This window comes from Solea senegalensis, linkage group LG6, assembly GCF_019176455.1.
Source record: "Solea senegalensis isolate Sse05_10M linkage group LG6, IFAPA_SoseM_1, whole genome shotgun sequence".
In the NCBI taxonomy this organism is placed as follows: Eukaryota; Metazoa; Chordata; class Actinopteri; order Pleuronectiformes; family Soleidae; genus Solea; species Solea senegalensis.
The window spans coordinates 23,468,209-23,482,654 of NC_058026.1; the positions used below are offsets into that span (position 1 = coordinate 23,468,209).

The following is a 14,446-nucleotide window of genomic DNA, read 5'->3' on the forward strand; positions in this document are numbered from 1 at the left end:
TGTCCTCCACACACACACACACACACACAGCCTCAGCAGACACAGGTACAGTAATGTCTCCTTAATCAGAAAATAGATGGATTTTTTTTTAACGACATGATTCACGTTTGTTTTTTTTTGTTTTTTTTTTAATTTCGTATCTCTCCCTCCCTCACTCTCACTCTCTCCCTTCCTCTCTCCTCCCTGCTCGTCCTCTGCAGGCCTGCTGCTGCAGAGAGGAGCTTGCGTGACGTCAGAGGAGGCTGCTGGAGCGGTTCCTTGTTGGAGCTGAAAATGGGGAGACGATTGCGAGGTGAGTGAGACGCACATTTCTTTCTTTTCCTTTAAGCCTCCTCTTGCGAGTACGCATTCGTGTGGCCAGTGCGCGCGAGCATGCGAGCGTTTCCATTGTCGCTTCATAAACGCCGCTGTCGCTCCCGTGCAACGATTTAAAAGGCAGTGTCGGGGAACACGGTCCAGCTACGAGCCAGTGCCGCCGCTGCTGTGGAAACGGGAGAGGGAAATCGGGCAAAAGTCAAGCTGTCGCCCTTTCCTGTGACACCGCTGCTGCTGTCGGTGCCGGTGAAAGCGAGTCCAGGCCCATCTGTGAAACACACAGTCATCACATACAGTGGCTTCCACCGCTAAGCGATGTGACATTTGCTCGTCCACACCCACATGACACGCTGCTTGTGATCCATGTGCAGCGCAGATTAGCCCAGTCATACATTTTGTAGAGCTGCATGTACCAAATGTTTGCTGACATTTGATGGTCATTACGCTGCTGCAAGAACCGCGGGAGACACTAATGGGCCTGGTTTGGCCTGGATGTACCTGCCATTGCTGGATAGCACTGGCCACTTTCATAGATGTGTATCTGTGTACCTAATAAAGTGGCACTTTTCATGTTGTAGCTCAGGATGTGCTGAAGAGGTGGTCCTCTGTTGTCATGAGTGGTGATGTGAGTTACATCTGCCTTTCTATCATTTCAAACCAGTCTGGTCATTTTTGCATTTTCACACAGAGAGCAGGTGCTCACTGGCTGTTTACTTCTCCCCCCAGACCATTCTCTGTAAACCCTAGAGATGGCTGTGTGTGTAAGTCTTTGTGGTTCTCATACTCTGTGTGAACTTCGTCAGGTCTACCTGACCAGGTCTACCAGGCCGTCATGTACTGTAACTGCCTTGAACATGTGTACTTAATAGTGGCTGGTGAGCGTTTAAGTGTTTACATGCAGTGATGTGTCGCCGGTTGTAAAAGTGTGTTTGTTTGCGTTCAAAGCTGCAACCTGGTCCTAAAGAGCCGAGTATTGGTGTTGGTCAATAGAAAAACGTATAGAAATCCAATATGATCCAAAACCCCTTAATATCACTTGAATGTTTCACTAAGCCCAGGCTTTAGAGAGAGAGAGAGAGATGTGACCAGAATGAGTGAGTGCTGCACATTTCTGCCACACTGCAGCTGCATGGACAAGAGGAAAAAAAGCTAACACGCGAGGATGATTTTGGCCTGCACCGGACTGGTTTTTGGACATTTTCATTGTTTCTCTCTCTGAGCACTCAAGAGTTAAGCACCAGAGGAAATCATGACTCCGTAATAATTCACACTCTAATAATAATATCCCCACAGGACTCCTCTAACTCTCCTGGTGGTAAAGTGTCACATGAAAAGAAAAGTGCATGAGAAATCTGAGTCAGAGTCGGTGGGACTGAGCCCGGGACGGTAGCTGCTGTGTTTGTACAGTCAGACGTGTCAAAAGCAGCCATGCTGAAAACAAAGGGAGGGATAACGGCACAAGATATAATGCAGAAAAAACAAGAATGTTTGCTCCTCCTGCAGAATAAGATTAGTTTCCAGCGTCACAAGATAACGGAGCTTTAAGTCCTTGACTGCTGCTCTTCTTTAGATAGTTGTGTTCTGTATCTGTATCATAGGCTAGTTTCCAGGAGTGAAATGTAAACATCACAGCAGACACAGGTGGTTTCCTAATCACCACATGTCAGCAATGACTCGCACAGATACAGAACAGTTGTATAGCTATTGTGCCGTCCTTGACATTAAGTATTGCTACTCGTCAGTTTGTATGGTTTTGTTACCTTGCATTAGGGCATCCATTATTCATGTACCATTTTGTGCTGTTGAGAGAAGGTGGTTTTGTTGACATTTTCAGGGATACAGATACATGGAGCACCTGTGAGGAGGCTGTCAAACAGTCACTTTATGCTTTTTTTAAGACTCGTTGAGATTGAGAATGGCTTTTACAAGTGTGTCCTGGCCAAGACAGCAAGTAGCACAATTTACAAGTGACAGACCTTTACAACAACATTAAATAGCACCATAACCATCATACATGTAAGAAATAAATAGATTAAAGTACAAGTGCTCAACAAATGTAGGCTTAGTGACATTAAAACCAGTTAAAAACATCTACAGTCAGAAGTTTGTACCTCCTACTCATTCACTTGCCCTTTAAAAGTGTTCAGTGAGACCAGATCCTTCAGTTTTAGGTCATTTTGCAGAGCGTTCCAGTCACAGGGAGCGGCAAACTGAAAAGGACTCTTTCCACCTTCACTTCTCACTAATGGAACTGACAGTAAAAACAAATCCTGTGACCTAAGACCATACAAACTTGCTTTTTAACTAATAAAACCCTGTAGATGTGATGGGAGCAGACCTAAAATACATACTGGACAGGTCAGCAGTCCATCACAGGGCCACATAGAGACAACCAACCATTCACTGTCACGCTAACACCTACTGTGAGGTCGATTTAGAGTGTCCAATTTGCCTAATCCCCAAATCTGCATGTTTTTGGACTGTGGGAGAAAATGAGCCAGTGTTTACGTCTGTGCCAAGACAAACCAACACGGCTATGAAAGGGTGAGTGTGGACGGCCTATACTAGGGGAGCATTTCTACAAATAACATCTCCATAATCGAGTACAGCAATGAAGGTGGATGCAACAAGTCTCTTTTTAGCCTCAAAAAAAGGCAAGACTAAATTCTAATATAAAATCCCAGCTTCAATTTTAGCTTCTTTACCTGATGCTGAATGTGAGGAGTGAAGGAGACGCAGTCATCCAATAAAATCCCAAGCTATTTGTACTGCAATACCTTCTCAATCCTTGTACTGTGTAGTGATAATGGGACCTTGCTTTATGGAGCAAGGTCCTAAAATCCATCTTGTACCCTCATGTTCTACGGAAGCCTGACTGGACAAATCAGTCAGCGTATGCTTACATTTGCAGTGTTAGCTTTCTTTGTAAATGAAAAAGATGTGCAGCATTGTTTCTGGTAGGACACCATAGTTCCCTGACCTGCTTCGGAAAGAGTTGTCACTATTGGCGATATTTCATTATACAGTTCTAGCACGACTTGGTCTAGCATGGCTCGATTCGACTTGGTTGATTTAGCTTTTCCATTAGTGATAGTACCTGGTACTTGGTACTGTTTTAGTACCTGCCAATACTAACATGTGACACCAACAGACTGCCGGCCACTGATTGGTCAGAGAGTTTCGTCACCGGAAGAGTCATGAGCGCGACTTCCAGAACAAGAATCAAACTAAACTATAGATCAGGTTAAAATAAAAATCTTAAAAATCATGAAAACATGCGTTAATCTCCAACATTTAGGATGGAATTTTCTCGTAATCTGCATCACAACCCGTTCAGTTGTCTAATCTTCTGAACTGTACAATCTGTGACTGAAGGCAAATCTTCAGCTTACAATTATAAAATCCGATTTCACAGCACAAAGTACATTTTTAAGTTATTTTCAGTTATAGATTGATGTTTTCACAATTTACTCCAAACTATCAAAGAAATTTACGGGGCTTCTCATAGTCGTCACAATGGAAAAAACCCAGTGCCACAGTTTGGATGATAGTAGCACAGAGATTTACACTGACTCACTGTGTTTGGCTACACAAAGAGTGCCTGCCAGATCAATTCAGAGTCAAAGTTGATGTCTTAAAATGTCTTGTTTTGGTGTAAAAACCTGTAATGTCATCGTTTCCCAGTGTTGCACTGTAAGTAGCAATCCTCTTGCGACCAGTCTAATCTTTAATTTATAACAAATTCTGAATATTAAATTCTGTTTTAACAGTATGCCCGTGCACCGCTGCTTCAAACATCCTCCGGCCTTTCTGTTATTGTTGTGCCTCCCTGCAATTTGGTGCTCATTCAACCATCGCTCAAAGATCAAGGATCACGCTCAGGGTTCTGGCCTTGGGACATTTTCTGACAGCTCATGTCTGTCCGACTCATGAGTGTGCGTGCGTGTGTATGTGGAAAATACTGATATTAATGAGTAAACTCATTCATTTAACATGGACTTACTCATCTTTTATTGTTTTAAGGTCTTTCAACCCATCCGAAATCACACGGATTGACATGCTATCAAATTGTGTTAAATGCTCCGTCTCTTTTCTATCCGTATTAGGCCGAGAGCTCAATTGGAATATGAAACATTTAATCTTTACCCGCAATATGAATATCGTGCCTCCACAGGCTCAGGATTAATGAGTTTAACAAGGACCTCAGACTAGACAGTCCAAATGCGGCCACATATCATGGAAGCCATTTTCTGCATCATTTCCCTCAGACGTCCTCTGTCGTAGCTTCATGCCCAGAATGGTTTGGCGAGCGCGGCGGCTTCATCATGTATGTACACAAGAAGCTTTCTCATGTATTGAAAGTAATGTGTTCTTGTCCCGCTCTGATTGAATAAGAGAACTCTTCTGAAAGACAAGCCATCAGTGGTACAGACTAATGCCACTCAGTGTATACTGTAAGTGACTTATTGATTGGTTGTATTAGTTCTTGAGTGGACTGCAAGAACAGTCAGATGTTTGATATTCTTTCATTCACACGTCGGTATGGTGTCTTCATTTTTGTCTTCCGTACCGGTAACATAATATATGTGTGGACTGGAGCGGTTACCGTGTTCCAACACAACTTCCTGGCATGCATCGCTGATGCACATGCACCAAAGTATAACTGCTTCACTTAACAGCCGTGTGGATCAATAGCAGACAGTGGTGAACTACTGGGGGAACGAGTCCGTCCCTCAGCCTCGTCCTGGTTTGATCCAGTTTAATGATGCTCGTCCGGTGTCGCCGCAGTGAGCGCCGTGCAGCTTTAGCTTTCGTGTTATGCTCAGTCTCTCCATGCACGGTCACTTGAATGCTAAAATGGCTTCAGTGTCTGCTGTTTGGGGCCAAGAGCATGTCTTCCGTCGTCCTTGTGTTAATGAAGTAATGGCTGAATGACGGGCACCAGTTACTGCGCTAAGAACTTTAAACAGTTACCAGTTTAACTTTTTTGCTTGGAGGCTTTATATGCTGAAAAACTCTGTGCTTATTGTAAGTGTGTGTGTGTGTTTTATTTAACAGGCTTAATGATTATGAAATCACTAGAACTCTGTACTCGGTGGAAGACCTGAAATAATGGGGTTTATTTGCAACATTGGGAAATAATTTGCAAACATCTTAAGATTAGTGATGTGTAAAAATAGCACTCGTATCTAGATATGATGCGATTCAGGGAAGATACTTTGTAATATGTTTAACCCTTAAAAAAAGAGTATTGGGGCTGCTTTTTTTTCCATAACTATTTTAAAATGTATGTTCAGAGGCGATGAGATTTTTTTTTCCCCAGTTCAACCCATAGGCCACAGTTGTCCAACTCAAGGCTGGCGGGCCACATCCGGCCCGCCATGCAATTGTTTTTCGGCCCACAGGATAATATGTTATGTCTTTCCAGCTTTTTTTCCACTCATTTACTGATTAGTACTTTGAAAACACAGAGCCGGAACCAGAGGGGGGTTATAAGGGGGCTCAGCCCCTCATTTGTATTTGGCTCTACCGAAATACAGCAGAGGAAATCAGGCAAGGCAGATGCAAATGGGCAATGAAAAATCATTTGTTTGGAGGTTCTGGTTATTTGACCTCAACTGGCCCCCTCTGTTATTGAGTTTGACGCCCCTGCTGTAGGCAATATGATGAAAAATAGTTGTTGTTTTTTCATTTTCACCAACTATATAAACACAGCTGAGCAAAAACTACTAAAAACATTTTGAAATTGGATTGAATTTGTGAAATGTGGAAAAACGTCTCAGTTCAAAGTTTGCTTGGCTCGATTTGAGGAACAAAAAGAAAAGAAAAACTGTACATTTTGTGACTTTTGCACAATTATCGCTCCTCCCATTTTTTAAATAAAAATATGCAATTTAAAATTAATCATAACTTTGACTCATAAACACACAGCCCCAGGAAGACCATATAAGGAGTTGTGTGTTATGAGCACTAAGGGTTAATGCAGCTTCACAGTTAAGAACATAAATCATTTAAGAATTATTCACCTGTTTAGTCGCACATTCAGATCATAATCTGAGGTCTAAAGTATCAACAAACATTTTTGTTAATGTAAATATAAAGTTAAGTTTGTCTGATATGCCAAGGCCAATACTCTTCATAATGACTTCATCATTTCTTAAGTGCTTCAGGCAAATCACTTAAATTTAGAAGTAAAGTAACTTAGTCTCTAAAGCATATAGTGAATCCTGTGAGAGTCTTTTATGATGCAATGAGGAAGTAACTGCACAGCAGCAGCAGCAGCAGCAGCTTCATAAAAGTGTTTCCTAACATTAAAAGACGTGCATTTGATTGGTTCGGAGCACATTTAGATTGAGACAGTAGTCTTTGTGTCTTGTACTTTATTACCCATTTAGCAATTGCACTGGTTACTTTTAGAAAATAGAAGAACTAAACGATTCAAGGAAAATATGTCATTGTGATTTGTGACATTATTTCTTCAATTAAAGCTGCAGTTCGATAGTGCTGCGTTACGGCTTCTTATTATTTGTATTTTATTTCCTAAAATACATGTAAAGAACTCATTCTGTCCGCAGAAGGCTATGGAAACTTTTACAATGTAAAGCGAGGACAAGGACTGAAAGACAGAAATTGTTTCCAACGTGCATAGAACACAGCACAATGACCAAAGTGCAGCCTTTGAGATTTGATAATTGGGCTCTTTCAAATTGCAATTTTACTTTAAAAAATGATTAGTCATTCAGCTCTAGTTAATAGCTACTTAATGTATTTATATGCCTAGGTAGAATGTTACCCACAAGAAAGGATAATGAGCGTCATGTTCTTGTCGGAGCCTGGAAGTCATTAGCATTGTTTTAATGAAGCGTCGTGTAGTTTCTCCACCTGGGAAACATTGCATATATATCTTCTCTGTCTTCTAAGACGGCTGTTGACTGCAGTACAACTGCATTTACATTGATGCTATAATAAAGTACAATATAAGGGAAACCAGGGAAGGCTACTGGGATTATTTCACTGCATTGTTTTCTCTTGAGTTTTTCCTACTATTGAGTATAAATGTAATACCATGGCTGTGGATGAAGCGCTTTTTTTTTTTTTATTATTTCATGAGGAATACCAGCAGTGATGACAACTTCATTGTTGAAGTGTAGGAGGATGCTCGTGTCACACCTCTCATGTAGGCTTGGCACCTCCAGCACCACGTACAGAATCATGCTAACAGCCAGTTTGAGTTCAGTGCTGCAGCGTCTCTGGGTGGAGCTTTGCAGAGGACTGGCAAAACAAATGTTTATCAGAGAGGACAGGCACACAGGAATAAATCTCACCTGACGCTGAGATGGTCTGGTGAGCCGTGATTAGGTGAAACTCTGTGGCATTTCGCTTTACAGTACATGTCATTTCGTTTTATTATTTCTGAATTACTTCAGGCTCATTTGATCAATTGTCGTTCATCCTCTGGTGCGGAACCTTTAAGCAGGCTCATCATTGATGTTGCCTGAGGGCGGCTGTTGCTTTGTGCACATGGTGCAAACTTTATGAATTCTGTTGCAGTGACTGTGGCGTCGGCCTCAGCACAGGTGTGGACTGGAGTCACCTGACTTGGACTTAAGCCAATCAAAAATACTTCAATGTGATTTTTTGATTTTTTGAGATGAGATCATTTCCAATGCCAATACTAAGACGTGAGTATGTCCGCCTCAGTCGCTCGAGTTGAAGTATTTAGATTTGGACGGAAGAATGATCTTTCTGTGATGTTTATTTTGCACATGTCAAGAGAGTAACCCTTGGACTGTCTTGTAACTTTCTGAAAATATATGTTTGTGGTACTTAATTCAAGCTTTTGGTCGCACAAATGGTTGGGCGTTGGTTAGCTCTCGCAGGCGAGTAGTCGGGAGTCATTTAGAGATTAAAAAGTTTCCCTGTGTCCCTTGTTACATTAGTCTGACTAAAACCGGACTGATTCCAACATGCAAGTCTGTCTAAAATCGTAGTAAACTGAATTTCTCAAAGTCAAACTAAGGTAGTTTTTCACACCGAATAGTCCACTAGACTCTAAGATTGGGGACTTGGTTCACTTGGGGGTTTGCAACATTCAGCCGGTCTGAGTTTGCGTTCACACTTTCACACTTTAGTGAAACGAAACAAACCTTTTGAATAACGTATTCCCCTCCTCGCCTGAGGTGGCGCTGTGTCAAGAATTACAGAAGACAAGACAAACGATGAACAAGATAACTGGCTCATCTGTTGGTCAATGCAGGACCAACTTCTGTTTCCTCCACATAAGAGCAAAACATACACACGGTTGCACATTCACACTTCCCCCAGCTCAGCGGTAGGGTGAGTTGTCTTTCAACTGGAAGGTTGTTGGTTAAATTCCTGGCTCTGCTAGGCTATATTTGTCCTTGAGCAAGACACTTAACCCCATGGTGAAGCAACTTGAAACAGTTGTGTAAAGCAGTTCATTCAAGACTAGAAAAGCTCTATATAAATACAGACCATTACCAACTCTTCTTCTTCTTCTGATTTTATTTGGTAGCAAGGAGTAACAAAGATAGAGGAAATGTAGTGGAGTAAAAGTCAAAGTTGAAAAAATATAAATAACAAAGTAAATTTGGTACTTAAGTACAGTAACAAAGTATTTGGACTTTGTTAAATTACAACACTGAAAAATGGACTGATGATGAGATCAAGTTTATGCTCCGGCAGCTAAAAATGTATGGTTGTTTTCATCTGTGACATCATAGGTTTGACTGAAAAGTTAAAAATGAAAAAACAAAAAAAGCATTCTTCATTCAGCTATAACTTTGCTAAACATTGCAGTTTAATAATCTTTTCTCACAAGTAAGAGTATTGCAGCTTCTCTCCCTGACTCGTGCTTCCAAATTAGATGTCAGCACACTACAGTCTGCTAATGTCACACCAGGGAAATTGCAACGTATATTTAGAGTCACTCCCTTCATTGGAAGTGAGCGATTGTGGCTGGATTGCAGTGTATGTGATGCAGTTAGTGTTGTGTCAGCTTGAGCCCAGAGCACCTTCCGTGCATCCAAGTCTTAATCTTGTCTTATAAACATCAATTAACAATAAGAAAGTCTCATGCCATGCCATGAAAGTCTTATGTTAAAGCTGCATTCATATATGTAAACAACATACAGGCATAGAGATCTGCGATGTGACTTCTGTACATCTCTGTTGTGTGTGAACTTGTATTTAGAATGATTTGAGAAATGGCCTAAACAAAAAGAAAATCTCAACGTTTTGTTGATTTATTTTTTTAATTAACAAAACATTAAAATAAATTGTCAGAATATTGTCATGCAGTTGTTGTTTTTACAGCATTAATACAGATTAGTGTATGAGTAGAGTCATTGAAGGATCACCCTCTGAGCTGGCTTAGCATGTGGTGAGTGCTAAAATAAAATCTGAATCTGTCTATTAACATGGCTGTGCAGAAGCTTGTGATGTGAAACCGATGTCTCTGGTGTTTTGCTCTTTAGCACAGAAAACGCTGCAGCAGCACAGCATGGTTGTTTATATGCAGCACCATAATAGAGCATCCCATTCGTCCTATAATTAAAACTTCTTAAATACCATGGTGCACACTGTGTGTTTACCCGTGACCACGTACCTACGGTGCTTACATTTAAATGGGGCAGTAATTTAGGGCGAAGCTGAAAATGAGTAGATGTGATGCCGTTCTCTTCGGGCTGAAAATGTTTTGTTTTGTTTTGGGGTTTTTTTTTTAAAGAAAAGAAGAAATACAGTTTGTGTAAAACATATGCTTATAAATGTGCATCTGAAAATTCATGATTACCATAACTGCAGTGGTTAGGGTTAAACCTAAACAGAGACGGGCATGACAGCAGTGAGACTTTGATGCATTCAAATGTAATCAAGTCAGCCATTACATTAGCTTTTTTTCTTCTTTTTTATTATTATTATTTATTATATGAAATAAATTGAGTGTCTAGGAGACAGGGGTGAGATATTGTAGGAGGTTTCTATGTGATTTTATTTGCATTCTGAAAGTATTGTTTTTACAATATTTATAATACAAGCTGCAGTTATTGTATACAGTAATGATGAACTATCTCTCTCTCTCTGATCAGAGCTATTGATTCAAACATCATGGGATTCTCACTGTTCAGGATCATAAACCTCACAACTCCATGAGTGTGGAACTGCTTCCTTCTCAGCTTTACGTCACATGACTATAATGTCAATTTTTAGGTCTCTCTGTAAGTTAGAACTACTTGAATAACCCTTTTCATGATCTATCCTCCTGACCAATGAAATAATTCAGCTTTGCATTCACCCAAACATTTCAACTCTTGGTTCTCAACCATCACTTTTCTATCCCTTTATTCTCTCTGTGTATTTGAGCCCAGTCGCCGGTGCCTCCCTCCCTCCCTCCCTCCCTCCTGACTCTATGTTCAGTAAACTTCCATTGTTTCTCTAGGAGTTGGCAACCTTTATTAACCAGGCTCTATTTTTAAACACCTCAAGTTCAGGTGTTAAAAGTTAAAAGAAATTGAGCTGTTTTATCCTGATACCATCTGTCTCACTAATGATGCAAGAAAGAAAACAGACACTGGAGTGTTTTCTCTGTTTCATCTAGGTCTGCAGTATATATAGCTTTCATTCCTCGTTTGACCATTAAAAATACAAAAAGATGAAATATTATTGATAACAGAAATGGAAATAAAGCAACTAGTTCTATTTTGATGGTGATGTTTTCGATGGTCTGTCATGTGAGTCAAAGCCGTGGTAGTGAAACCTTTACTAATGCATCTGTGTTCCCATCAGTCATCAGATATTCAGTCCACATGAGAAATACACACTGCCATTCACTGTTTTCACACAGCACTTTTATCAATGGGGAAACGATGAGCCCTCTGTGTTGTTGATTCTGCACTTTTGCTGTATTTTTGCACACGACTAAGATGAGATCTCCTGTTGCTGGTAGCAAGGAAGGAGACGGAAAGCGTGTGTGCCGTGGATACGACACACACACACACCCACTATTCACTGGTCCCGTCCTTTGCGATGTCTCAGCTGAGCTGCATTGGCAGGATGTGACATGTGGCTACCGAGCAGCCTCACTTCCCTCCATTTCCTGCCTTGGTTAAATACCTCACGTAGTAATTTTAAGCAGATGGGAGAGTGTGCTGTGTTGCAGTGTAGTGACTGAGTCTGTGAAAACCCTTTTCTTTAATAAGTGGGCATGACTTGCCAGGACTCTCCCTGATCCAGCCTCACCAGGCGTCTAATAACAGTCTCAGTGACTTGTGGGGAATTCCAGTGTCCGAGCCCTCTATGAAAAATGGCATGCATCTGTGATTTGTGATTACGCAGCCGATGTCTTTGCCTACTGCTTTGCTCCTTAATGGCTGCTGAGGAACATTAAGGGAGTCGGGTTCCAGCTCCATTCTTGGGTTTCATTACTAGTACTCCATTTCAATTAATAACACATAAATTGTACACCTGTCATCCACATTGCCCCAGCGGTTTGAAAATGCTGCTGGCTCAGGTTTTCATTTGAAAACTCCAGGGCTCCATTTTAGTCTGGACGGACAGAAACAGAGCTTTGAAAAAGATGCTAAGGGTTAACCACGTTTGCCTCAATTAAGATTCTTATTGGCCACAATCTGTTTTAGTGTCACCTCATCATTATCTCATTACAGGAAGCCTTTTTTTGTACTTTCTGAAACTAAGCAACCAACTGCAGAGGAGAAAATCAGCTCCTTGTTTACACCAGCGTCTCCTCTGTACCTCAGTGGTCATGAAAGGTCATCTTCAGTGATGCTAGTATGGGTGTAGTTTACCTCTGGTACCTTGGTAATAATATGGGTGTGGCCTTAGATATTGTGTACACACCATTGCTGCAGAAAAACAAATCACTGTTAATGGGGATGTCAAACGTACAGCCCGTGGGCCAGAATCGGCCCACCAGAGGGTCCAATCCGGGCCCGTGAATCTGAATTTGTGAAAAGTGCTCATGATTTTAGAATCTAATTATAATGTGAAATACTACACTTTTCAGCTCAGATAACTGTGACTAAATGTTTTGTGCCTTTGTAGATCATGTAATGCACATGGTAAAAATGGCTAATTTTAGGCATAATATTGTTGAAATTGCACAAATTTTTCTCAAAAAACTTCAGGTTGTTCCTAATGTGTTTTGTAAAAAAAATAAATTCAATGTAAAACAATGGGAAAAACTTTGTTATTAGGCTATGATTTTACTTTTCTGGCCCACTTGAGATGAAATTGCGCTATATGTGACCACTGAACTAAAATGAGTGTGTGCAATTTGTACATCAACATAGCAGCAACTGAGACATGTAGAACATGATGTGATCATAATGTTCTTTTCTTCGGTCAAACAACATTGAACATAATGTAGGATGTACAGTAAGTGGTAATTAAATTACATTTTACATAGAAGTGGGGGCACACATTTTTTTTTTTATCCATCTCATAGGATTTTTGTCTTTTTGGCTTTTCTTTACCCATCAGTGGGGGATTGTTAAAAATATAAGTTTCACAAGAAACACGAGTAAATGGAAACAGTTTCCCTTCTGTCCGTGTCTGTTTTTCTTTCTGTGGATTACCTTTGTAAAGGACTGTTGGACAAAGACAATGTGTCCAGCCTGTTTTACAGCCTAGTCTCTCACTAATAGATCAGTGTGTATAACTGCAGGCTTCCTCTTTTGTTTCATGGTACAAGGAGAGACAACACAGTAAAACAAAAACCTTTCAGTCATAAAATGCTGAATATTTCTTCTTTTTTTTAAGCACCTGTTCACATTATAATGTTCATAGTTTAATTGGATGAGTCATTGTTGTTCTCTGTTGACACCATTGAACTTTTTTGAAGAATTCACAGAAAAGGCAAATAAAACTCGTCATGTTTCCTTCAAATTCCAGGGCCTGAGCGAGCGGAGCTCTGAAAGATGAAGTGAACACACCGATCGATTGTTGCCGCAATGTGTGGTCATGTGACTGAGCCGGGCTCCCCCACTGCACATGGGATCTCCCTTCTTAATGGCCTTCCTTAGCTGTCCTGTTTTCACCATGAGAGGATCTGTCAGAAGCTTGATTTCTGTGACCTCATACTGGCGCTGCCGTTGTGCTGTGTGAGCGCCCCCCCTCCTCCTCCGGCAGTTACTGCACGGAATGGCCTCTCTGGACCTGCCATATCGCTGTCCTCGCTGCGGGGAGCACAAGCGCTTCCGAAGCCTGTCGTCCTTACGTGCCCACCTGGAGTACAACCACACGTACGAGACCCTCTACGTCCTCTCCAAGTCCAACAGTGTGTGCGACGCCGCCGCGTTGCTGCCCCTAGTGGCTGAGGGAGCTCTCCTCACACCTGCCAACAACAACGACCCCTTTGAGCCGCTGCGGCCTTCGGCTTTAAAGGAACGCCGCTTCCCTTGCCGTGAACTTCCTTGTGCGGACGACCTGAGTTTGACCCCGGCTAACTCTAGCACGTCAGCTCGGTATATCCCCAATGTGGAGTTTCCCCTTGGGGAGATTTTTATGAAGAAAGCCATGACATCTGCAGACCCGAGTACCCATGGAAACCCCAGCACGGCTGTCGCTGTGGCTGCTAATGTAGCAGCGAGCGCAGTGGAGGCGGCCTATGAGGAAGGCCTGGCCAGGCTGAAGGCGCGTGCGTTTGAGCGTCTGGAGCTGGATGAGAGGCTGGAGAAGTTGTCTGAAGAGGTAATTCTGATCACTCTGACTAAGTCCTGTACTGTGGTGCTACTGGCTGCTGATTGTTTGCTGGAAAGGATTGTTTTTTACGTGCATTCAGGTATAAATCACGAACAGATTCCTCCTTGAAATGATATCGGCGATTTATTTTCTTCCAGTGTTCGCTTATTTTTTTCCATTTCCGTTAAACGAATCAGAACAAAACCTAAAACCGAGCACAGTTTGCCCCTTTCAATCGATGACCGGGGACCTCAAATAACCCAGCGTGACCCTGGGCCAGTGTCAGCCTCAGGCAGAACATAAGACATTTAATACAACCCCCTCGTGGTTTGGGGGGAAATCTCACAAATAAAAATGAGACATGGCTCCTACAATTTTCATTTTATAGACCAGTGTTTCCCAGTCCTGGTCT

The 14,446-nt window shown here is 41.7% G+C and overlaps 1 protein-coding gene across 1 annotated transcript in view; it reads left to right on the plus strand.

The window, feature by feature from the left end:
- The first annotated feature begins 220 nt into the window (after positions 1–220).
- fbxo41 (F-box protein 41) overlaps positions 221–14,446 on the plus strand; it is a 53,597-nt gene continuing 39,371 nt past the window's right edge. Inside the window, exons 1-2 of the mRNA XM_044029051.1 lie at positions 221–292; positions 13,246–14,043. Of these exons, the coding sequence (XP_043884986.1) occupies positions 13,495–14,043 (549 nt within the window). The 5' untranslated portion in view covers positions 221–292; positions 13,246–13,494. The remainder of the gene's footprint in view (positions 293–13,245; positions 14,044–14,446) is intronic.